The following is a 27,035-nucleotide window of genomic DNA, read 5'->3' as shown; positions in this document are numbered from 1 at the left end:
TATGGGCGGTGTGAGTGTGGGGGTCGGACCTTATGGGGAGTGTGAGTGTGGGGGGGGACTATGGGCCGTGGATGTAGGAGTGTGGGTGGGACTCTCGGGGCGAGTGAGTGTGGCGGGATTTTTTTTCTTTTGGGGCGAGATGAGTGTGGGTAGTGACTATTTGTTGGGTGGGCGTGTGGGGACTATGGGGCGGTGGGGGGGGACTATGGGACGTGTGAGTGTGGGGGGACTATGGCTTGTGAGTGTGGGGGGACTATGGCGTGTGAGTATGGGGGGACTATGGGGCGTGTGAGTGTGGGGGGACTATGGGGCGTGTGAGTGTGGGTGGGGACTATGGGCGAGTGAGTGTGGGGAGGACTATGGGGCGAGTGAGTGTGGGGGGGACTATGGGAGCGATTCGTGAGTGTGGGGGGAATATGGGGCGTGTGAGTGTGGGGGGGACTATTGGGGCGAGTGAGTGTGGCGGGGGATTATGGGAGTGTGACGTAGTGGGTGGACTATGGTGGCGTTGTGAGTGTGGGGGGGATTATGGGGGAGGTTAGTATGAGTGTGGGGGGACTATGGGGCGTGTGAGTGTGGGGGACTATGGGGCGAGTGAGTGGGGGGGACTATGGGGCGTGTGAGTGTGGGGGGACTATGGCGTGTGAGTGTGGGGGGACTATGGGGAGTTTGAGTGTGGGGGGACTATGGGGAGTGTGAGTGTGGGGGGACTATGGGGCGAGTGAGTGTGGGGGGACTATGGGGCGAGTGAGTGTGGGGGACTATGGGGCGTGTGAGTGTGGGGGGGACTATGGCGTGTGAGTGTGGGGGGACTAGGGGACTATGGGGCGTGTGAGTGTGGGGGGACTATGGGGCGTGGGGGGGACTATGGGGCGTGGGGGGGACTATGGGGAGTGTGAGTGTGGGGGGACTATGGGGCGAGTGAGTGTGGGGGGACTATGGGGCGTGTGAGTGTGGGGGGACTATGGGGCGAGTGAGTGTGGGGGACTATGGGGCGAGTGAGTGTGGGGGGGACTATGGGGCGAGTGAGTGTGGGGGGGGACTATGGGGCGTGTGAGTGTGGGGGAGATTATGGGGCGTGTAAGTGTGGGGGGGATTATGGGGAGTGTGAGTGTGGGTGGACTATGGGGCGTGTGAGTGTGGGGGGGATTATGGTGAGTGTGAGTGTGGGTGGACTATGGGGCGTGTGAGTGTGGGGGGGATTATGGGGAGTGTGAGTGTGGGTGACTATGGGGCGTGTGAGTGTGGGGGGGATTATGGGGCGAGTGATTGTGGGGGGGACTATGGGGCGTGTGAGTGTGGGGGGACTATGGGGCGAGTGAGTGTGGGGGACTATGGGGCGTGTGAGTGTGGGGGGACTATGGCGTGTGAGTGTGGGGGGACTATGGGGAGTTTGAGTGTGGGGGGACTATGGGGAGTGTGAGTGTGGGGGGGACTATGGGGCGAGTGAGTGTGGGGGACTATGGGGCGTGTGAGTGTGGGGGGACTATGGCGTGTGAGTGTGGGGGGACTAGGGGACTATGGGGCGTGTGAGTGTGGGGGGACTATGGGGCGTGGGGGGGACTATGGGGCGTGGGGGGGACTATGGGGAGTGTGAGTGTGGGGGGACTATGGGGCGAGTGAGTGTGGGGGGGACTATGGGGCGTGTGAGTGTGGGGGGACTATGGGGCGAGTGAGTGTGGGGGACTATGGGGCGAGTGAGTGTGGGGGGGACTATGGGGCGAGTGAGTGTGGGGGGGGACTATGGGGCGTGTGAGTGTGGGGGAGATTATGGGGCGTGTAAGTGTGGGGGGGATTATGGGGAGTGTGAGTGTGGGTGGACTATGGGGCGTGTGAGTGTGGGGGGATTATGGTGAGTGTGGGTGGACTATGGGGCGTGTGAGTGTGGGGGGGATTATTGGGAGTGTGAGTGTGGGTGGACTATGGGGCGTGTGAGTGTGGGGGGGATTATGGGGAGTGTGAGTGTGGGAGGGATTATGGGGAGTGTGAGTGTGGGGGGGGACTATGGGGCGTGTGAGTGTGGGGGGGACTATGGGGCGAGTGAGTGTGGGGGGGACTATGGGGCGTGGGGGGACTATGGGGCGTGTGAGTGTGGGGGGGACTATGGGCCGTGGGGGAACTATGGGGCGAGTGAGTGTGGGGGGACTACGGGGCGTGTGAGTGTGGGGGGACTATGGGGCGTGTGAGTGTGGGGGGACTATGGGGAGTGTGAGTGTGGGGAGGACAATGGGGCGTATGAGTGTGGGGGAGATTATGGGGCGTGTGAGTGTGGGGGGGATTATGGGGCGTGTGAGTGTGGACTATGGGGCGTGTGAGTGTGGGGGGGATTATGGGGAGTGTGAGTGTGGGAGGGATTATGGGGAGTGTGAGTGTGGGAGGGATTATGGGGAGTGTGAGTGTGGGAGGGATTATGGGGAGTGTGAGTGTGGGAGGGATTATGGGGAGTGTGAGTGTGGGAGGGATTATGGGGAGTGTGAGTGTGGGAGGGATTATGGGGAGTGTGAGTGTGGGGCGGTGTTACTCCTTGATGAAGGTGAAATATAATTGTAATGTAAATGCATAGAGAGAGGGGCTGTGTTGGTGAGTGCTGGTTTGACGAGTTTGACTGATGGATCTTGGTTAGAGACGTACAGAGAAAGAGAGAGAAAGATGGAGAAAGAGAGATGGAGAGAGCTGAAGAGAGAGAGAAAGAAAGAGAGAGAGAGAGAGAGAGAGAGAGAGAGAGAGAGAGAGAGAGAGAGAGAGAGAGAGAGAGAGAGAGAGAGAGAGAGAGAGAGAGATGGACACCTGCAGTTGTCTGGGTTAGGGGTTGTAGGTTCTAAGAGCAGGAGGAGGCAGCAAACTGGTGAAGGGCAATGCTTGTTCAATGGAGAGAAGCACTTTCTTATTTCGCTCTCTTTGTACCTCTTTCTCCCGTCATTACCTCCTACTCTCACTCTCTCTTCGTTACCTCCTACTCTCACTCTCTTTCTCCCATCTGTTACCTCCTACTCTCACTCTCTCTTTCTCCATTCTGTTACCTCCTACTCTCTCTCTCTCTTTCTCCATTCTGTTACCTCCTACTCTCTCTCTCTTTCTCCCATCTGTTACCTCCTACTCTCACTCTCTCTTTCTCCATTCTGTTACCTCCTACTCTCTCTCTCTCTTTCTCCATTCTGTTACCTCCTACTCTCTCTCTCTTTCTCCCATCTGTTACCTCCTACTCTCACTCTCTTTCTCCATTCTGTTACCTCCTACTCTCACTCTCTCTTCATTACTGTATTTCTCTGCACGTTGTCTCAATTGTAACCCTCTTCCCTCTCTGTCCTCCTCCTGTCTCCCACTGTGTGACAGTTCTCCAGCGAGAAGGTGAGGGGTTGACAGTGGACATCTTCCTCAGTTCACCTGTAGCTGGCACTCACTCTCACTGCATTCTAAAGATGTACTCGCACACACACACTCACACATACACTCACTCACATACACACTCACACTCACATCAAATCAAATTTTATTAGTCATATGTGCCGAATACAACAGGTGTAGACCTTACAGTGAAATGCTTACTTACGAGCCCCTGACCAACAATGCAGTTTCAAAAAAATATGGATAAGAATAAGGAATAAAGGTAACAAATAATTAAAGAGCAGCAGTAAAATAACAATAGCGAGACTATATGCAGGGCGGTACCGATACAGAGTCAATGTGTGAGTGCACCGGTTAGTTGAGGTAGTATGTACATGTAGGTAGAGTTATTAAAGTGACTATGCATAGATGACAACAAAGAGTAGCAGTGGTGTAAAGGGGTGGGGGGTGCAGCAGTGATGCAACCAGTCAGGATGCTCTCGATGGTGCAGCTGTAGAACTTTTTGAGGATCTGAGGACCCATGCCAACAAATCTTTTCAGTCTCCTAAGGGGAAATAGGTTTTGTTGTGCCCTCGTCACGACTGTCTTGGTGTGCTTGGACCATGTTAGTTTGTTGGTGATGTGGACACCAAAGAACTTGAAGCTCTCTCGAGAATGGGGGCGTGCTGGGTCCTCTTTTTCCTGTAGTCCACAATCATCTCCTTTGTCTTGGTCAAGTTGAGAGAGAGGTTGTTGTACTGGTACGACACGGCCAGGTCTCTGACCTCCTCCCTATAGGCTGTCTCGTTGTTGTCGGTGATCAGGCCTACCACTGTTGTGTCATCAGCAAACTTAATGATGGTCATGCAGTCATGGGTGAAGGGGGAGTTCAGGAGGGGACTGAGCATGCACCCCTGAGGGGCCCCTGTGTTGAGGATCAGCGTGGCGGATGTGTTATTACCTACCCTTACCACCTGGGGATGGCCCGTCAGGAAGTCCAGGATGCAGTTGCAGAGGGAGGTGTTTAGTCCCAGGGTCCTTAGCTTATTGATGAGCTTTGAGGGCACTATGGTGTTGAACGCTGAGCTGTAGTCAATGAATAGCATTCTCACATAGGTGTTCATTTTGTCCAGGTGGGAAAGGGCAGTGTGGAGTGCATAGAGATTGTATCATCTGTGGATCTGTTGGGGCGGTATGCAAATTGGAGTGGGTCTAGGGTTTCTGGGATGATGGTGTTGATGTGAGCCATGACCAGCCTTTCAAAGCACGTCATGGCTACATACGTGCGCACTACGGGTCGGTAATCATTTAGGCAGGTTACTTTAGTGTTCTTGGGCATAGGAACTATGGTGGTCTGCTTAAAACATGTTGGTATTACAGACTCGGACAGGGAGAGGTTGAAAATGTCAGTGAAGACACTTGCCAGTTGGTCAACTCATGCTCGCAGTACACGTCCTGGTAATCCATCTGGCCTTGTGAATGTTGACCTGTTTAAAGGTCTTACCCAAATCGGCTGTGGAGAGGGTGATCACACAGTTTTCTGGAACAGCTAGTGCTCTCATGCTTGTTTCAGTGTTATTTGCCTTGGAGCAAACATAGAAGTAGTTTAGCTCGTCTGGTAGGCTCGTGTCACTGGGCAGCTCTTGGCTGTGCTTCCCTTTGTAGTCTGTAATGGTTTGCAAGCCCTGCCACATCCGACGAGCGTCGGAGCCGGTGTAGTATAATTCGATCTTAGTTCTGTATTGACGCTTTGCCTGTTTGATGATTCGTTGGAGGACATAGCGTGATTTCCCGCTCCTTGAAAGCGGCAGCTCTAGCCTTTAGCTCAGTGCAGATGCTGCCTGTAATCCATGGCTTCTGTTTGGGGTATGTACATACGGTCACTGTGGGGATGACGTCATCGATGCACTTATTGATGAAGCCAATGACTGATGTGGTGTCCTCCTCAATGCCATCGGAGGAATCACGGAACATATTCCAGTCTGTGCTAGCAAAACAGTCCTGTAGCTTAGCATCTGCTTCCTCTGACCACTTTTTTATTGATCTAGTCACTGGTGCTTCCTGTTTTAATTTTTGCTTGTAAGCAGGAATCAAGAGGATAGCATTATGGTCAGATTTGCCAAATGGAGGGTGAGGGAGAGCGTTGTATGCGTCTCTAACGGCCGTCGAAGGGAGTAGACCAAGGCACAGCGGGTTGAGTGCTCATCTTAAACTTTTATTTGAAGAGAACACAAAAACAAGAAAAACGCACGACAGCAAAACATTCTTGCAGGCTATACACACAGCTATGCAAAAACAACTTCCCACAAAGGGACAGGCGAAACAGGGCTACCTAAGTATGACTCTCAATCAGCAACAACGATGTACAGCTGTTCCTGATTGAGAGCCATACCAGGCCAACACAAAGAAATACACAACATAGAAAACCATAGAAATACAAAACAAGAACATTACCCAAAAACCTCGGAACACATAAATCAAACACCCCTCTTACATAAATACATATCCCATTAAACCCCGAACCACATAAAACAAATACCCCCTGCCACGTCCTGACCAAACTACAATAACCAATAACCCCTTATACTGGTCAGGACGTGACAGTGTGTGGAGTAAAGGTGGTCCAGAGATTTTTTCCTCTGGTTGCACATTTAACATGCTGATATTAATTTGGTGATATTAATTTGGTAAAACTGATTTAAGTTTCCCTGCATTAAAGTCCCCGGCTACTAGGAGCACCGCCTCTGGGTGAGCGTTTTCTTGTTTGCTTATGGTGGAATACAGCTCATTGAGTGCGGACTTAGTGCCAGGCTCGGACTGTGGTGGTCTGTAAACAGCTACAAAGAATACAGATGAAAACTCTCTCGGTAGGTAGTGTGGTCTACAGCTTATCATGAGATACTCTACTTCAGGCGAGCAATAGCTCGAGACTTCCTTAGATATCATGCACCAGCTGTTGTTTACAAATATACATAGACCCTTGTCCCCTTGTCTTACTAGACGCCGCTGTTCTATCCCGCCGGTACATCGTATAACCAGCCAGCTGTATGTTGATATTGTCGGCGTTCAGCCACGACTCCGCGAAGCATGAGATGTTACAATTTTTAATGTCCCATTGGTAGTTTAATCTTCCGCGTAACTCGATGATTTTATTCTCCAACGATTGCACATTTTCTAGCAGAATGGAGGGAAGTGGGGGCTTATTCAATCACCTAGGAATTCTCAGAAGGCAGCCCGTCCTTCGGCCCCTCTTTCTCCTCCTCCTCTTCACGCAGATCTCGGTGATCGGGGCCTGTTCCCGAGGAAGCAGTGTACCCTTCGTGTCGGGCTCATCAGAGTTGTGAAAGAAGAAAAAGGATTCTGCTAGTCCATGGTGAATAATCGCAGTCCTGACGTCTCAAAGTTATTTTCGGTCAAAAGAGACGGTAACGGCAACATTATGTACAAAATGAGTAAAAAAATAAGTTACAAACAAAGCAAATAAACAAACAAAAAACACAACTGGCTGGGTGCACGTAAAACATCTGACTTCTTTTCTCTCTCTCTCTCTCACACACACACACACACACACACACACACACACACACACACACACACACACACACACACCACACACACACACACACACACACACACACACACACACACACACACACACACACACACACACACACACACACACACACACAAAAGGTACAGTGACTGAAGTGGACTCTTTTAGTCAGGTGACAGCGATGGGAGTAGACTCACACAGACAGGGGACTAACTCTTAGACCTAGTCAGGTACATTGATGGAGGACTCCTGATACAGCCTCATGAATGAGCAGCAAGGGGACTTTTCCCAGTTTTTTCAGATTAGCAATTGTGTTAGTACAAGTGTTTAGTGTGTTAGTGCTGGAACAAAAGCCTGCTGGGTTAGTGACCACTGCTTTGATTTTGTACGATGATAACATACTTGTCATAAACGTAACATAATCCTAAAGTTGTGTTATTAATTTTTTTATTGACAGGTTTGGGTGGTGAATTCTGTTGGTCGTTCAGGAAGCCAATGGGCCAATGGGAGAACAGGTCCCGCCCCTCCTGAGGGTGTTGGCCCACCAACCTTCCTGCGTATCTTAGCAACCTCGGCTGTTGTTGACATCCGCCCCCCCACAAGGCCCAATGGCATCGTCAGCCTCTACAGGGTGTTCTCACAGGGCCCCAACGCTACACACACACTGGTAACACACACACTCTGGTAACACACACACACAATCTGGTAACATACACACAGTCTGGTAACACACACATGCTCTGGTAACAAACACTATTGAGACACACACGCACTAGTAACACACACACATACACGGGTAACACACAAGCACACACCGAAGAGATAACTTTTCTGTGACAATCTCTCTATGGCTCTCTCTCTGTCTCTCTCTCAGCTGTCAGAGGGGACATCTCGTCAGCAGACCCTCCATGGTCTGAGTCCATACACTCAGTACTGGGTAGGAGTAGAGGCCTGTACCTGCTACCAGTGCTGCAGCCAGGGCCCCATGAGTGAGCTGCGCACCCAGGCCTCCCCCCCAGCACAGCAGCCATCCCCTCGCCCAGTGGCTCTGACATCACGCTCAGTACAGGTGGAGTGGGACGAACCGCTCGCCCCCAACGGACTCATAGAGAGGTAGAGGGAGAAACACAAACACATACAGTACCAGTCAAAAGTTTGAACGCACCTACTCATTCCATGATTTTTCTTTATTTTGACTATTTTCTACATTGTAGAATAATAGAGAAGACATCAAAACGATGAAATAACACATATGGAATCATGTAACAACCAAAAAAGTGTTAAACAAATCAAAATATATTTTATATTTGAGATTCTTCAAGGTAGCGCCACCCTTTGCATTGATGACAGCTTTGCACTCTTGGCATTCTCTTAACCAGCTTGACCTGGAATGCTTTTCTTACAGTCTTGAAAGAGTTCCCACATATGCTGAGCACTTGTTGGCTGCTTTTCTTTCCCTCTGCGGTCCAACTCATCCCAAACCATCTCAACTGAGTTGAGGTTGGGTGATTGTGGAGGCCAGGTCATCTGATGCAGCACTCCACCAATCTCCTTGGTCAAACAGCCCTTACACAACCTGGAGGAGTGTTGGGTCATTTTCCTGTTGAAAAACAAATGATAGTCCCACTAAGCGCAAACCAGTTGGGATGGCGTATTGCTGTGGTAGCCATGCTGGTTAAGTGTGCCTTGAATTCTAAATAAATCCCTGACAGTGTCACCAGCAAAGCACCCCCACACCATCACACCTCCTCCTCCATGCTTCACGGTGGGAACCAAACATGCGGAGTTCCCTTTCACCTATTCTGCATCTCACAGTTGCAAAGAAAAAGCCATATCTCAGACTGGCCAATAAAAATAAAAAATGAAGATGGGAAAAAGAACACAGACACTGGACAGAGGAACTCGGAGTCGCCTCTTCACTGTTGACGTTGAGACTGGTGTTTTGCGTGTACTATTTAATGAAGCTGCCAGTTGAGGACTTGTGAGGCGTCTGTTTCTCAAACTAGTCACTCTAATGTACTTGTCCTCTTGCTCAGCTGTGCACCGGGGCCTCCCACTCCTCTCTCTATTCTGGTTAGCGCCAGTTTGCGCTGTTCTGTGAAGGGAGTAGTACACAGCGTTGTACGAGATCTTCAGTTTCTTGGCAATTTCTCACATGGAATAGCCTTCATTTCTCAGAACAAGAATAGACTGACAAGTTTCAGAAGAAAGGTCTTTGTTTCTGGCTATTTTGAGCCAGTAATCGAACCCACAAATGCTGTATTGCTTCTTTAATCAGGACAACAGTTTTCAGCTGTGCTAACATAATTGCGAAAGGGTTTTCTAATGTTCAATTAGCCTTTTAAAATTATAAACTTGGATTCGCTAACACAACGTGCCATTGGAACACAGGAGTGATGGTTGCTGATAATGGGCCTCTGTACGCCTATGTAGATATTCCATTCAAAGTGTCCAGCTACAATAGTCATTTACAACATTAGCAATGTCTACACTGTATTTCTGATCTATTTTATTTTAATGGACAAAAAAAAATGCTTTTCTTTCAAAAACAAGGACCTTTCTTAGTGACCCCAAACTTTTGAACGGTAGAATATATATATTTATTAACACATCTGCTTCCTCTTTCACTCTGCTCTTTTGCCTTCTCTCTCTCTCTCTCTCTCTCTCTCTCGCTCTCTAGTTGTGAGGTGCATGTTCGTTCCTCCTGCCCCCAGCCTCCCCAGCCAGTCCCACCGCTCTGTGTGGAGGGACCAATAGAAACGCGGTTCTTCGGGAGGGGCAGGAACTACAACGTAACAGGTCTGCAGCCCTACTCCAGCTACCAGCTCAGAGCTACCTGTTTTAACAACATGGGTAGTACCGCCTCCAACTGGACGACTGTTACTACACTCACTGAGGGTAAGACATCTAGCCCTGACATCTAACCCCTGACCTCTAGCCCTAGCCCTGTTATAACAACATGGGTAGTACCGCCTCCAACTGGACTACTGTTACTACACTAACTCTCTCTCTCTCTTTCTCTCCCTCTCTTCTCCAGCTCCTCAGTATATCTCTCCATTTGAGGTGTACAGTAACCTGACTCTGGTGTGGCTGGACTGGAGTGCCTCTTTCTCTCTGAACGGTCTTCTGAGAGACTACTCTCTGACAGACAACAGCCTGAGAGTCTACATTGGCTTCCACAGCTACCTCTATATACCCCGCATCTCAGAGAAGAGTGAGACAACACACACACACACACACACACACACACACACACACACACACACACACAGACAGACAGACAGACAGACAGACAGACAGACAGACAGACAGACAGACAGACAGACAGACAGACAGACAGACAGACAGACAGACACACAGACACACAGACAGACAGACAGACAGACAGACAGACAGACACACAGACACACAGACACACAGACAGAGACACACACACAGACAGAGACACACACACCTCACATATACCCAGTCCCTCTATGAGCAATATCTTTCCATCTGATTAGTTCTGAAGATGAGTGTTTTTGTAACACTACTCTACTACTCTTAAAGATCTCTCTCCTCCCTCCCTCCCTCCCTCCCTCCCTCCCTCCCTCCCTCCCTCCCTCCCTCAGCCCTCTCCCTCCAGGTGACCTGTACTACAGACATTGGCAGTGCCAGCACCCCTATCATCAGATACAGTCCTGCTACAGGCATGAGTGAGACAGCACACACACACACACACACACACACACACACACACACACACACACACACACAATGCCATGCGTCACCAACTGGTCATTCGCAATCGACTGGTCGACGATCTTCGCCAACAATGAAGCCTTGCGTTCCTATTTTTGTTCTTGCGCTGTTGGTGCACTTGGTAGGCACAGTGTTGCCATTTTGAACCACTGAATTAGTTTGAAGAGACAAACTCCGCCTACCCAGCGTACCAGGAGAGCTAAACCACTTGTGCTTCAACCAGTGCTGCAGCTGCAATGATGAGTAGCCAGGTGTATCGACAGCCCTGCGTTTTTATTATTAGCAGCTCTCAGTGTCTATTTTAATATCAAGGAATATTTCACTTTCTCTGGTCATAGGAACAACATGAATTTGTGCATAAGGCAGAAATAATGTTGTGCGACTCGATTTTGGCCATCAGGTGGAAGACGGTGTCCCCTCTCACCGGAGGAATGGAGAGAGCATATATCTCGTGAGAGGCATCTCTCTCTCTCTCTCTCTCTCTCTCACACACATCAGTCCAATAAAATAAAAAAGCAAATTATTTAAATGTATCCTCAGCTGTGCTTCGCAAGTGCTACACCAACTGATTTATTTTGTTATCAAAGCTCGAGTTTTGAAATATAATATGGTCTGAGAAGAACAATATTGGCAGGTCAAGCATATAATGAATATGCTGTGATAATGTATTAAGCCTACTGCACAAACCTCATTCCAACAGAACTGTTTTTATGAGGTTAATGTTGCACATCTGAGCAGTAGATCTTGGTTTGCTTTTGGACTTTTTGGAACGTGATCTTGACTCAGAAAGGTTGGTGACCACTGCTCTATGCTAACCCTTCTACCTCTGCAAGTGGGCTTTGGGTGTATCAGATTCCTACTCTAAGCTGCACACCTCCACACTCTCTCTTCCCAGGTCCGGTGGAGCCCACCCCAGGAGGGAAGCAGGGTGTGGGGACCCAGGGACCTCCAGTCTACTCTGAGATGTGGTTCATCCTGCTGCTAGTCTTTCTGGGTCTCCTGGTCCTGGCTGTGCTGCTGGGCCTGCTGCTGAGGAGGGCCCTGAGGAAAGAACCCTTCATTAGAGAACGCCCCCCTCTCGTCCCCCTGCAGAAGAGGAGCCAGGCGGGAGGAGACGCTTACATGGTAAGAGAGAGACCCAATTCCAAACACCCCCTCTCCGTAACGCTAGGTACTTTGTGTAGACCTTAAAGGATGGAATACGTATTAGCAATGTGGTTATGGTTCTATATTGTCATTGCTAATACCTGTCCATATGTTTTAAATTAAGTATATACACTCTTCTTATACTGAAGATTTGTGAACAGGCAGCCTCATACCCACTAGAGGGCGATGACATCCCAGTTATCTTGTACGAGCAGAGGTGCTCTCTTGTGGTTCTGAAATGCCTGAATCCTTTTTTGTATGTGTACTGTAAATTCCGGACTATAAGCCGCAACTTTTTCCCCAGGCTTTGAACCTCGCGGCTTAAACAATGACGCGGCTAATATATGGATTTTTCCCGCTTTCAAATTTTTTTTCTCCAAAAAAACATCCTGTGACGTGCTCAGTTTTTTGGCGGCATGAAGCTTTCATTAGACCAATGAAATTGCCGAGCGGGTTAAGGTCAAACAACTTTTTTGTTTACTGTTTAGATTAAATCGAGCGCTCTCAAACTTCCCATCATTCTGATTACGGTAGTCATTTTGTCACCCTCATCATGGCAAAGACACGGAGAAATGCATATGATGCAGCTTTCAAGTTGAAGGCGATTGATCTGGCTGTTGGAAAAGGAAATAGAGCTGCTGCACGGGAGCTTGGTCTTAATGAGTCGATGATAAGATGTTGGAAACAGCAGCGTGAGGAATTGACTCAGTGCAAAAAGACAACTGAAGCTTACTGCTAATTTTGTATTTTTTGTTACAAGCCGTGTTTCGTTAAAGCCTATTTATTTTTGTTACAAGCCGTGTTTCGTTAAAGCCTATTTATTTTTGTTACAAGCCGTGTTTCGTTAAAGCCTGTGTAAAGTTAATTTGTTTCAATGTACCGGTAGGCACCTGCGGCTTATAGACATGTGCGGCTTATTTATGTTCAAAATAAAAAATAAAAAATGTATTCAGTGGGTGCGGCTTATATTCAGGTGCGCTTAATAGTCCGGAAATTACGGTAATAATGTGTGTAAAGACATTGACAACTAATTGTATATTTGCTTCAGACGATTTCAGTTTCCTTCTTTTTATATTCTGTCATTATTTTCTGTATTCCATTTCCTTCTTGCCTTCCGCTTTTTCTTCCCGTTCTTCCTCCTTGCCCTCTTTCCTACTTGTCCTTTCTGCTCTCCTCTCCTACCCCTCCTCTTGTCTCCTCCCTCTCAGAGGCCGTATTCTGACATGTGTTCTAAACATCACGCCAGTACTCTGCTCCTCACTGACCTCTCCACTGTTGCAGTAAGCCTGTCTCTCTGTCTGTATATGTCTCTGTCCACACACGTATGCCTCGACATGCTAATAACACGTGTGTGCTTCTACATCAGGGTTCCCCAACTGGCATCCCACGGGTGATTTTAATTGGCCCTCCAAGTTTTCTGAGCCAAAAAAAACGGGTAACACTTTACTTGACAGCCAGTGTCATACCATGTTATGACACAGTCATAATAACCATGTCATAATATGTCATAACCGCTGACATAACTTGGCATAACCTGTCATAATATGGTCATAACACTGTCATGGCCCACATATTTACACCTATTGTGACATAAATTGCGTTATTTCATGGCTGGATATGACACCTACATAAGAGTGTCAAAACCCACATTTATGTTCATGAAATCTGCTCCTGCATTTATCCCAGTCATCAGCAACAGAGCATTGGGGTAGGTGCATGTCTGACATCAATGTGTGCACAATTACAATGGTCATTTAATATGGTACTGTCACGATCCTCGTATTCTCCCTCATCGGAAGATATATCGAAATCACTCGATGACCAATACGCAGCAGGTTGACTGTTCCACATCATATTTATTTTAGATAGGAACGACAAAACAAAATAAATACGCAAAGGAGAAAGGTGACAGTTTCACAGGTGAAACAAAACACAGTGCAAAATACAATTACCCACAAATACCAAACACAAACACACCCCACTATATGGGACTCTCAATCAAAGGCAGATAGACAACACCTGCCTTCAACTGAGAGTCCCAACCCCAATTAACCAAACATAGACATACACCTACACATAGAAAACCTAACCTAGAACCTAACCCAACACTCACAACCCCACTATACCATAACCAAACATAACTCTGCCACGTTCTGACCAAATATAATACAAAAAATACCTAAGTATATGGTCAGGACGTGACAGGTACATTTAAATAAATGTATCCATAACAAACATACTGTGGGCTATGGTGTAATGGAATGTTTTGCCTTGTGTGGTAGGTTTTGTAGGTGTCATAACCAGCCCTAAAATAACACATTATATGTCACAGCTGGTCTAAATATATGGGTCATGACAGTGTTATGACCATATTATAAAAGGTTATGACGCTGGGTGTCAAGTAAAGTGTTACCAAAATATATATATATAATTTTAAAAAATAATAATGTTTTGTTGTTGGACATAAAAGACTAAAAACACCAGCAAATCAGCTCCAAGTGATTTTTATTTTTGGAAATCTGTTCCCAAATATTCCCACACATAATAGAGAGACATGTGATCATATTCAAATGGAAGGTTTGAAATGATTATGTTTTAGTCAAGTATTATATCTGCTTGGGCTTCTTGTGGTCAATTTGCAGTGTGCAAATTGTAATTAGGTTCCGGCCCCCTGATCTTCCGCTCAAGAAAAAAATTGCCCTGCGGCTGAATCTAGTTGATGATCCCTGTTCTACATGTTATTAATACATGTGTGACTCAACACCGTTATGACCCGTATGTATGTATCCTCCTCTTAAGTTGACACGCACTGCAAACTCACACACACACACTCACACACACACACATAGCTGATGTGTCACACACTGCCTCTGCCCCAGCAGTTTGATACGGTAACAGACTGTCTAGAGGACAGCAACGTGACTCTAAAGAGCTACACTATGAACTATGAGGTAGGAGGGGAGAGAGTGTGTGCATGCACCCTACTGTATACAACCTTATTGACTGGTTAAGGGGGAAAGGGAGTGTGCATGCGCCCTACTGTATACAACCTTATTGACTGGTTAAGGGGGAAAGGGAGTGTGCATGCGCCCTACTGTATACAACCTTATTGACTGGTTAAGGGGGAAAGGGAGTGTGTGCATGCACCCTACTGTATACAACCTTATTGACTGGTTAAGGCGGAAAGGGAGTGTGCACGCATCCCACTAACTCTTACACACTTGGCAGGATGAGAGTGTGCATGTACCACCCTATAACCCCAAATGGAAGCATGCATGATTTGAGTCTCGGACTAACATGTTTACAATCAACTGGTGTCATTGATTTCTCCTGGAGGTGAGATGATTTGGGTGATTCTTGATTCAGCTGTGCCTGGCCTATGTCCTTCTGTTTAGAATTTACATTTTAATGGTTAACAATGACCATTTAATATGGACATGTGTGACATACTGTTTTAGTATGTGGGATACTTCTATTGTATTGGTGTGTGGGTTAATGTTTTAGTATGTGGGATACTTCTATTGTATTGGTGTGTGGGTTAATGTTTTAGTATGTGGGATACTTCTATTGTATTGGTGTGTGGGTTAATGTTTTAGTATGTGGGATACTTCTATTGTATTGGTGTGTGGGTTAATGTTTTAGTATGTGGGATACTTCTATTGTATTGGTGTGTGGGTTAATGTTTTAGTATGTGGGATACTTCTATTGTATTGGTGTGTGGCTGATGATTGTGTTGATGAAGGTCGGTATATCATTGCATTTCATCCACCTCTACTTCCTGTTACCCATCACCCCCCCAGGGCCTGACGGACAGTAAGATTGTGGGCGGAGGCTCACGGTTCAGCCCCATGTCGGTCCTCCGCGTGCCCAGCCAATCACAGCTCAGCCACGCCTACTCCCAGAACTCCCTGCACCGCAGCGTCAGTCAGCTGATCGAACAGGACAGGAAGTCTCTGATGGGGGAGGGAGGACAAGACTCTGGGCTGGTGAGAGGGGGAGGGCACGACTCTGGACTGGTGAGAGGGGGAGGAGGGGGGACACGACTCTGGACTGATGAGAGGGGGAGGGGCACAACTCTGGACTGGTGAGAGGGGGAGGCGACGACTCTGGACTGGTGAGAGGGGGAGGAGACGACTCTGGACTGAGAAGGAGGGGGGACACAACTCTGGATTGGTGAGAGGTGAGAAAGGGAGAGGGGACACAACTCTGGACTGGTGAGAGGTGGGAAAGGGGACAACTCTGGACTGGTGAGAGGTGAGAAAGGGAGAGGGGACAACTCTGGACTGGTGAGAGGTGGGAAAGGGAGAGGAGAGGGGACACAACTCTGGACTGGTGAGAGGTGGGAGAGGAGAGGAGAGGGGACACAACTCTGGACTGGTGAGAGGTGGGAGAGGAGAGGAGAGGAGAGGGGACACAACTCTGGACTGGTGAGAGGTGGGAGAGGAGAGGAGAGGGGACACAACTCTGGACTGGTGAGAGGTGGGAGAGGAGAGGAGAGGGGACACAACTCTGGACTGGTGAGAGGTGGGAGAGGAGAGGGGACACAACTCTGGACTGGTGAGAGGTGGGAAAGGGAGAGGAGAGGGGACACAACTCTGGACTGGTGAGAGGTGGGAGAGGAGAGGAGAGGGGACACAACTCTGGACTGGTGAGAGGTGGGAGAGGAGAGGAGAGGGGACACAACTCTGGACTGGTGAGAGGTGGGAAAGGGAGAGGAGAGGGAACAACTCTGGACTGGTGAGAGTGGGAGAAGTAGAAAGTCCTACAATATAATGCTTAAATCCCACTAATGATCTCAGATTGTGTTCCATTATATGATCTCCTAACCATGATGTTGTTTCTGTTGCAGTATGTGGAGGATGATGAGTTTGTTGAAGCCATCAAAGCCTTCAGCTCTGTGAGGAAGGAACACACCATGTTCACAGACACACACCTCTAGATGGGGGACTCCCCCCCCACACAGACACACACACACACCTCTAGATGGGGGACTCCCCCCCCCCCCACACACACACACACACACAGACACACACACACACCTCTAGATGGGAGCCTCCCCCCCCCCACACACACACACACACACACACACCTCTAGATGGGGGACTCCCCCCCCCCACACACACACACAACAACCACAACATCGGGGCTCTCGACACACTACAACTGAACTGAAAACCCAGAACTCAACTTACTAACCCCCAGCAGTCAAAACATGAACACAAACCATGGACCTCAAACTGAAACCATGAACCCTGAACTCAAGTTAAGAATCCTGGATTCAGAACTGAAAGAATCCCAGGCTTTCAAAAAACTCCTATACTCGTCATTATTACTTTATGCCAACTGTCATAACCTGGAAACAGCTAAACATTTCAGCAAGTGTGGAAGTCAAAGCAATGCCTCTCACCTCTTTCATTTCAATCATGACAGTTAACCTACTGTAAGTGTGTGGTAACTGTGCCTAGTAAACCTAGCATCAATGACATTTTTATAATCAGTGTAAAAGCCAACTGTTTATGTGAATGAACTATATCCACAAATGTATCATCTGACAGTGTTTGGTTGATCAATGTTGTGGTAAGTGGTTGACGGAAGTTTTGATATGGTAATATTTTTCTTGAGGTTAACCATAGTGCTGTGTGGTGCTTCCACACACCTAACATTGTGTTTCAAACTACACTACATGACCAAAAGTATGTGGACGCCTGCTCGTGGAACATCTCATTCCAAAATCATGGGCATCAATATGGAGTTGGTCCCCCCCTTTACTGCTGCATCTTACTGCTATAAAAGCATCCACTCTACTGGGGAGGCGTTCCACTAGATGTTGGAACATTGCTGCAGGGACTTGCTTCCATTCAGCCACAATAGCATTAGTAAGGTCGGGCAATGATGTTAGGCGATTAAGCCTGGCATTCCAATTCATCCCAAAGGTGTTCGATGGGGTTGAGGTCAGGGATCTGTGCAGGTCAGTCAAGTTCTTCCACAACGATCTTGACAAACCATTTCTGTATGGAGCTTGCTTTCTGCACGGGGGCATTGTCATGCTGAAACAGGAAAGGGCCTTCCCCAAATTGTTGCCACCAAGTTGGAAGCACAGAACCGTCTAGAATGTCATTGTATGCTCTAGCTTTAAGATTTTCCTTCACTGGAACTAATGGGCCTAGCCCGAACCATGAAAAACAGCTCCAGACCATTATTCCTCCTCCACCAAACTTTACAGTTGGCACTGGTATTCGGGCAGGTAGCGTTCTCCTGGCATCCGCCAAACCCAGATTCGTCCGTCGGACTGCCAGATGGTGAAGCGTGATTCATCACTCCAGAGGACACGTTTTCACTGCTCCAGAGTCCAATGTTGGCGAGCTTCACACCATTCCCGCCGACTCTCGACATTGCGCATGGTGATCTTAGGCTTGTGTGCGGCTGCTCGACCATGGAAACCCATTTCATGAAGCTCCTGACAAACAGTTCTTGTGTTGACGTTGCTTCCAGAGACAGCTTGGAACTCAGTTATGAGTGTTGCAACAGAGGACAGGCGATTTTTGTGTGGCCTCTATGCACTCCAGCACTCGGCGATCCCATTCTGTGAATCTGTGGCCTACCACTTCACGGTTGAGCCATTGATGCTCCTAGACGTTTCCATTTCACAATAACAGCACTTATAGTTGACCCGGGCAGCTCCAGCAGGGCAGAAATTTGTCGAACTGACTTGTTAGAAAGGTGGTATCCTATGATGGTGCCACGTTGAAAGTCACTGAGCTCTTCAGTAAGGCCATTCTACTGCCAATGTTTGTCTATGGAGATTGCATGGCTGTCAGCTCGATTTTATACACATGTCAGGTGTGGCTGAAATAGCCGAATCCACTAATTTGAAGCGTTGTCCACATACTTTTGTATATATAGTGTATCGTAGAGATTTTCAGCAAGTTTTCTTGGTACAGTAAATAATGTTGTTGTTTCGCTTTTTTACACTGGCAGTATTAATTTATTAATGTAAAAAGTATTATATATACTGTTTTTTTTTCTTTAATGTGGTCTGGCCTATGTTCATAATGTCTTATAACTGTGTTACATATCTCCATCTTCAACTTAGTCTTGAGTCAACTGTTTATCCCAGACAACTATGACAATCCTTAGGCCAGACAATAGTTGGTTTGAGGAGACATCCTCCAGAGCAGGGATTCCAAAACTAGGTCCTGGGGCCCCCTCCCTGAGCGCATGTTTTTGTTTTTTTCCCCCTAGCACTACACAGCTGATTCAAATAAAGCTTGACGATGAGTTAGGACCCCAGGACCTAGTTTGTGAAGGCCTGCGCTAGAGAGATGGCACATGGTTGGCTGTACAGTTGGATGATCTGTGTAGCGACATAGCTGAAGAGAGACAGGCCACTCTAGTGTCCTAGTTTAGATCTCTCTCCCACTCCCCTCTGCCCCTCTCCTGCACCTGGCCTGGTTAGAACATAGACAGTGGCCAGTTGAATAAAACTAATTGACTCTTGTGCAGCTTTGTGTAGAGAGCTAGGCACCAACAGTTCATCAAAATTCTATGTACTAGAATGCTTTTTTTACTTTTTCATGATAAGACACATCATATTGTAATGAATTTGTTTTTTTGAATGTCTCCCAATTAATAATGTATTTGAGAAATAAATATTGTGATGTAACTTAAATAGTGTGATATGCTGCTGTTGTTGATGGCATTGAAAACCAGTGGGTGGTAGATGCACGCACTTTAGCCGGAATTCCATCCGATGCCGCTTTTGTCGGCAATGCACGTTTTAAAGGCAACGTTCCAGCGTTCGCGGAGACCACATTCACGGTAAACGCTGCATATATCGGCTCATTACCTTTAAATGGCACGTTGTCCAAAAATCCACGAGCTCATTCAATCCTGGCCTTTAAAATAGACACTCTCCCAACAGCAACATTAAATGTGTGGAAACCACAAGGATTGGAGTATGACACAGTTGTCAGAGTTGTGGTTGGTGTTTGAGGTGAGACAGAAGGCTGATATACTGGGTTGTTGTGTTTTACTCCATCAGTACAGACTAGAGGAGACGTCAGAAGGCTGATATACTGGGTTATTGTGTTTTACTCCATCAGTACAGACTAGAGGAGACGTCAGAGAGGACAGAAGGCTGATATACTGGGTTATTGTGTTTTACTCCATCAGTACAGACTAGAGGAGACGTCAGAGGACAGAAGGCTGATATACTGGGTTATTGTGTTTTACTCCATCAGTACAGACTAGAGGAGACGTCAGAGAGGACAGATGGCTGATATACTGGGTTATTGTGTTTTACTCCATCAGTACAGACTAGAGGAGACGTCAGAGAGGACAGAAGGCTGATATACTGGGTTATTGTGTTTTACTCCATCAGTACAGACTAGAGGAGACGTCAGAGAGGACAGAAGGCTGATATACTGGGTTATTGTGTTTTACTCCATCAGTACAGACTAGAGGAGACGTCAGAGAGGACAGAAGGCTGATATACTGGGTTATTGTGTTTTACTCCATCAGTACAGACTAGAGGAGACGTCAGAAGGCTGATATACTGGGTTGTTGTGTTTTACTCCATCAGTACAGACTAGAGGAGACGTCAGAGAGGACAGAAGGCTGATATACTGGGTTATTGTGTTTTACTCCATCAGTACAGACTAGAGGAGACGTCAGAAGGCTGATATACTGGGTTGTTGTGTTTTACTCCATCAGTACAGACTAGAGGAGACGTCAGAGAGGACAGAAGGCTGATATACTGGGTTATTGTGTTTTACTCCATCAGTACAGACTAGAGGAGACGTCAGAGAGGACAGAAGGCTGATATACTGGGTTATTGTGTTTTACTCCATCAGTACAGACTAGAGGAGACGTCAGAGAGGACAGAAGGCTGATATACTGGGTTATTGTGTTTTACTCCATCAGTACAGACTAGAGGAGACGTCAGAGAGGACAGATGGCTGATATACTGGGTTATTGTGTTTTACTCCATCAGTACAGACTAGAGGAGACGTCAGAGGACAGAAGGCTGATATACTGGGTTGTTGTGTTTTACTCCATCAGTACAGACTAGAGGAGACGTCAGAAGGCTGATATACTGGGTTATTGTGTTTTACTCCATCAGTACAGACTAGAGGAGACGTCAGAGAGGACAGATGGCTGATATACTGGGTTATTGTGTTTTACTCCATCAGTACAGACTAGAGGAGACGTCAGAGAGGACAGAAGGCTGATATACTGGGTTATTGTGTTTTACTCCATCAGTACAGACTAGAGGAGACGTCAGAGGACAGAAGGCTGATATACTGTGTTATTGTGTTTTACTCCATCAGTACAGACTAGAGGAGACGTCAGAGAGGACAGAAGGCCTATGACAGGTGGTACATCGAGACATTACACTGACAAAAAGCCTTATGAAAATGTCATCATCTACCAACAGATAAACAGAATGCTTGTCAACAACAGCGTTTTGTGGAGAAACCAATATTAAAACCACACTGAACTGTATGAAGTTTAGACATATGTAGTAGGTGACAGATAGGCATACATTTATCAACGTACCCAGCGTTGTCTGAACCTTGAGTTTACACAGATCCCTCTAGTGGAGTCCCATTGTAGTAACTCACCTTGGCCACCCAAACCCCTCTACTCTACCAAGCAATAGAACTGGAGCTGCAAAACTAAGGCCTGCCATTCAACAAGTATTAGGTCCTTCATGTCAACCAATTCACATCACAGACACACACAGGCCTAAGGGGATGGTATTTCAGCGAGCCATGTAGCTGTCAGTTTTGTTTTTATGTCCCTTAAAAAGGGACACACCAAACTGGCAGTTACGACTGTTCCCCAACTCAAGGATGCCATTTTGACAAGGGCAATAGTAGCTGCATGTTCACAGGCACATTCACAGCTATTGTCAACGTTTTAAAAAGTGCTTGTAGCAGACAGTATGGCCCTTGGCAGCTCACACATTCAGATGCAGCAACATCACTTTATTACACTCATAAATCACACTGCTATCAAATGCCATTTTCAGACAACAAAGTTGCTAACGTCTCTAAAGGGAAGGTTACTCTCCTGAGGTCAGCGCTGCTGCCAAGTGTGTTAAAGACACCGTCTGGGACACACACACACTCTGACAAGTGTATCCACACCAACCTGGCGCTTCCTCCCTGCGTTACCCACTGAAATATAACAGACATGTTGATCACATGACAGTCTGTCCAAAGACTATGACCTAGATTCATTCAGATCAAGCATTAAATGGCAATAGTGGACACCCGCATAGCTGTTGTTTTGGTGGTGTCGTAGGTATAACTGCTTAGAGCTGTCAAATCGGTGATCAGCTGCTCGTGTGGTCATTGTCGCGAAGCCCGTCACACCCATCCCACTCACGTTAGAAGTTCAGAACGAGAAAGTGTTGGCTATATAGTTATGACACTCAAATTGAGAAATCAATAAACTAAAAAATACGGATTTATATCAGACTAACAAAGGTGTATGTTACAACACACATTCCCGTGGAGCTCAAATGGTAGAGCATGGAGCTCAGGTGGTAGAGCATGGAGCTCAGGTGGTAGAGCATGGAGCTCAAATGGTAGAGCATGGAACTCAGGTGGTAGAGCATGGGGCTCAGGTGGTAGAGCATGGAGCTCAGGTGGTAGAGCATGGAGCTCAGGTGGTAGAGCATGGGACTCAGGTGGTAGAGCATGGGACTCAGGTGGTAGAGCATGGGACTCAGGTGGTAGAGCATGGGACTCAGGTGGTAGAGCATGGGACTCAGGTGGTAGAGCATGGGACTCAGGTGGTAGAGCATGGGGCTCAGGTGGCAGAGCATGGGGCTCAGGTGGTAGAGCATGGGGCTCAGGTGGTAGAGCATGGAGCTCAGGTGGTAGAGCATGGGGCTCAGTTGGTAGAGCATGGAGCTCAGTTGGTAGAGCATGGAGCTCAGGTGGTAGAGTATGGGGCTCAGGTGGTAGAGCATGGAGCTCAGTTGGTAGAGCATGGGGCTTAGGTGGTAGAGCATGGGGCTCAGGTGGTAGAGCATGGGGCTCAGGTGGTAGAGCATGGGGCTCAGGTGGTAGAGCATGGGGCTCAGTTGGTAGAGCATGGAGCTCAGTTGGTAGAGCATGGAGCTCAGTTGGTAGAGCATGGAGCTCAGGTGGTAGAGCATGGGGCTCAGTTGGTAGAGCATGGAGCTCAGTTGGTAGAGCATGGGGCTCAGTTGGTAGAGCATGGAGCTCAGTTGGTAGAGCATGGGGCTCAATTGGTAGAGCATGGGGCTCAGTTGGTAGAGCATGGCGCTTGCAATGTCAGGGTTGTGGGTTTGATTCCCACGGGACCAGTACGAATAAAGTATGAAAATATAAGCACTCACTACTGTAAGTCGCTCTGGATAAGAGCGTCTGCTAAATTACTCAAATGTAAAAAAAAAAGTTCAAACTTGTAACAAGGCTGCATGGGATTATTACTAATGCGACTCGGCGCACCCAATGGCAATGTCCGTGATATGTAGAACACCGGGAGCCATTTACTAATTCGACACCTCCAACATTGCCTAAATAAAAACAATGAAACTGCTATGTCGTTAAGGCAAAACTGATTGAATCTATCCCTATGAGTCAATCAAGTTTGCTATTGCTGGATGGAGCAAAAGCCTGCACCCCTATTATACCCGGCTTTACAATACAAGGTTACCAGGTTAATGTGAATACTACTAGCCAGCTACACCCAAGCTGAATCATAGGGTTATAAATAGGTCCAGTCTTTAGACTTCATCCTGTCTAGTCATCTCAGACACAACAGCAGTGCCAACAGGTGAATAACAGATTAATACTATACCATAGGTCAGTAAGCACTGCTACATACTATATACAGCTACATAATAATGCGTTTGTACATACGGTGTTATACAAAATGTTATAACGAGCAACATAAATAGATCTATTTATTTTCTTTAGTATCTGGCTGGAGTGAAAGTGTAAATATGAGAAGAGATGTAGTTTAGGCCTAGATTTAATCTGATCTCCCCTATACAACTTTCAAATAGATTCCATCTGATCTCCCCCATACAACTTTCAAATAGATTCCATCTGATCGCCCCCATACAACTTTCAAATAGATTCAATCTGATCGCCCCATAAAGCTTTCAAATAGATTCAATCTGATCGCCCCCATAAAGCTTTCAAATAGATTCAATCTGATCGCCCCCATACAACTTTTAAAGGCAATGTTCCCACTTTCGCAGAAACCCCATTCACCGTAAACGCTGCATATGTCGGCTCAATAGGAAATTACCTTTAAATGTCAAATCGCGCTATAAGGCGGATCTAACGTGGATCAGAATAAATCCAGGCCTTAGACACAGAGGGACTGGCTTTATTCCTCAAAGGGCTAAAAATCATCTCATACCAAATAAAATGTTACTTCATCATTTAGTCTTCATAGTGCGAGTGCAAATGCAATTTAGGTACGATAAAATATGATTCATATCAATATAGATTATATGAGAACAAACAGACGTCGCAAACAACAGCAAATATGTAGATAGTTACATATATATTAAATGCATCAGTATGGTTACATATATATATTTATAGTTTGGATTTTGTAGGTATACTCTTCATATACAATATAATCAGGTTGCATATTATTTAAATGTACATCTTTGTTGAACATTCCATCTCTTATTGAACATCTGTCTAAAACAGACCTGGGTCAAATACAGTACATTCAAATACAAGGGGTGCTCTTGATTTAGAGTGTTGGGCAGAGTTTGTACTTTTGGAACTATTCCATTGTAGTGGACAAGCTAAATCAAGCGCACCTCAAGTTGAATGTACTTGACCCAGGTCTGGTCTAGTGATGGGGTAGAGGATGTCTTAGGAAGGGAACTGAAGGATGATCTCTCTCTCTCTCCCCCCTATTCTCTTTCTCCATCTGAAAGCTATCATTGGGTGACAGGAGTGACAATACAAAACAACCTGTGACAACTGGACTGTCAGAAGTACAACCTTTAGTCTAAGGCCTGGATCCATTCAGATGGAGCTTTAACCAGCGTTTGCCGACAACCACATAGCAGATTTTTTATTTAACCTTTATTTAACTAGGCAAGTCAGTCAAGAACAAATTCTTATTTACAATGACAGCCTACACTGGTCAAACCCGGACGACGCTGGGCCAATTGTGCGCCGCCCTATGGGACTCCCAATCACGGCCGGTTGTGATACAGCCCGGATGTGTTGGAGGTGTACCAGCGGTATGAGCTGGCATATCGGATGTGTTGGAGGTGTACCAGCGGTATGAGCTGGCATATCGGATGTGTTGGAGGTGTACCAGCGGTATGAGCTGGCATATCGGATGTGTTGGAGGTGTACCAGCGGTATGAGCTGGCATATCGGATGTGTTGGAGGTGTACCAGCGGTATGAGCTGGCATATCGGATGTGTTGGAGGTTGTACCAGCGGTATGAGCTGGCATATCGGATGTGTTGGAGGTGTACCAGCGGTATGAGCTGGCATATCGGATGTGTTGGAGGTTTGTACCAGCGGTATGAGCTGGCATATCGGATGTGTTGGAGGTGTACCAGCGGTATGAGCTGGCATATCGGATGTGTTGGAGGTGTACCAGCGGTATGAGCTGGCATATCGGATGTGTTGGAGGTGTACCAGCGGTATGAGCTGGCATATCGGATGTGTTGGAGGTTGTACCAGCGGTATGAGCTGGCATATCGGATGTGTTGGAGGTGTACCAGCGGTATGAGCTGGCATATCGGATGTGTTGGAGGTGTACCAGCGGTATGAGCTGGCATATCGGATGTGTTGGAGGTGTACCAGCGGTATGAGCTGGCATATCGGATGTGTTGGAGGTGTACCAGCGGTATGAGCTGGCATATCGGATGTGTTGGAGGTGTACCAGCGGTATGAGCTGGCATATCGGATGTGTTGGAGGTGTACCAGCGGTATGAGCTGGCATATCGGATGTGTTGGAGGTGTACCAGCGGTATGAGCTGGCATATCGGATGTGTTGGAGGTGTACCAGCGGTATGAGCTGGCATATCGGATGTGTTGGAGGTGTACCAGCGGTATGAGCTGGCATATCGGATGTGTTGGAGGTGTACCAGCGGTATGAGCTGGCATATCGGATGTGTTGGAGGTGTACCAGCGGTATGAGCTGGCATATCGGATGTGTTGGAGGTGTACCAGCGGTATGAGCTGGCATATCGGATGTGTTGGAGGTGTACCAGCGGTATGAGCTGGCATATCGGATGTGTTGGAGGTGTACCAGCGGTATGAGCTGGCATATCGGATGTGTTGGAGGTGTACCAGCGGTATGAGCTGGCATATCGGATGTGTTGGAGGTTTGTACCAGCGGTATGAGCTGGCATATCGGATGTGTTGGAGGTGTACCAGCGGTATGAGCTGGCATATCGGATGTGTTGGAGGTGTACCAGCGGTATGAGCTGGCATATCGGATGTGTTGGAGGTGTACCAGCGGTATGAGCTGGCATATCGGATGTGTTGGAGGTTGTACCAGCGGTATGAGCTGGCATATCGGATGTGTTGGAGGTGTACCAGCGGTATGAGCTGGCATATCGGATGTGTTGGAGGTGTACCAGCGGTATGAGCTGGCATATCGGATGTGTTGGAGGTGTACCAGCGGTATGAGCTGGCATATCGGATGTGTTGGAGGTGTACCAGCGGTATGAGCTGGCATATCGGATGTGTTGGAGGTGTACCAGCGGTATGAGCTGGCATATCGGATGTGTTGGAGGTGTACCAGCGGTATGAGCTGGCATATCGGATGTGTTGGAGGTGTACCAGCGGTATGAGCTGGCATATCGGATGTGTTGGAGGTGTACCAGCGGTATGAGCTGGCATATCGGATGTGTTGGAGGTGTACCAGCGGTATGAGCTGGCATATCGGATGTGTTGGAGGTGTACCAGAGGTATGAGCTGGCATATCGGATGTGTTGGAGGTGTACCAGCGGTATGAGCTGGCATATCGGATGTGTTGGAGGTGTACCAGCGGTATGAGCTGGCATATCGGATGTGTTGGAGGTGTACCAGCGGTATGAGCTGGCATATCGGATGTGTTGGAGGTGTACCAGCGGTATGAGCTGGCATATCGGATGTGTTGGAGGTGTACCAGCGGTATGAGCTGGCATATCGGATGTGTTGGAGGTGTACCAGCGGTATGAGCTGGCATACCGGATGTGTTGGAGGTGTACCAGCGGTATGAGCTGGCATACCGGATGTGTTGGAGGTGTACCAGC

General features: G+C 47.5%; 1 protein-coding gene across 1 annotated transcript in view; it reads left to right on the top strand.

Annotated features, from left to right (window-relative positions):
- ush2a (Usher syndrome 2A (autosomal recessive, mild)) overlaps positions 1 to 15,582 on the top strand; it is a 258,301-nt gene extending 242,719 nt beyond the window's left edge. The window contains exons 44-51 of the mRNA XM_029729287.1: positions 3,334 to 3,348; positions 7,336 to 7,545; positions 7,753 to 7,991; positions 9,559 to 9,776; positions 9,916 to 10,092; positions 11,515 to 11,744; positions 12,974 to 13,045; positions 15,454 to 15,582. Of these exons, the coding sequence (XP_029585147.1) occupies positions 3,334 to 3,348; positions 7,336 to 7,545; positions 7,753 to 7,991; positions 9,559 to 9,776; positions 9,916 to 10,092; positions 11,515 to 11,744; positions 12,974 to 13,045; positions 15,454 to 15,582 (1,290 nt within the window). The remainder of the gene's footprint in view (positions 1 to 3,333; positions 3,349 to 7,335; positions 7,546 to 7,752; positions 7,992 to 9,558; positions 9,777 to 9,915; positions 10,093 to 11,514; positions 11,745 to 12,973; positions 13,046 to 15,453) is intronic.
- The last annotated feature ends 11,453 nt before the right edge of the window (positions 15,583 to 27,035 follow it).

This window comes from Salmo trutta, chromosome 33 (genome assembly GCF_901001165.1).
Source record: "Salmo trutta chromosome 33, fSalTru1.1, whole genome shotgun sequence".
NCBI lineage: Eukaryota > Metazoa > Chordata > Actinopteri > Salmoniformes > Salmonidae > Salmo > Salmo trutta.
The sequence above is the reverse complement of the archived record's forward strand: the minus strand, read 5'-3'. Positions and strand labels throughout refer to the sequence as shown.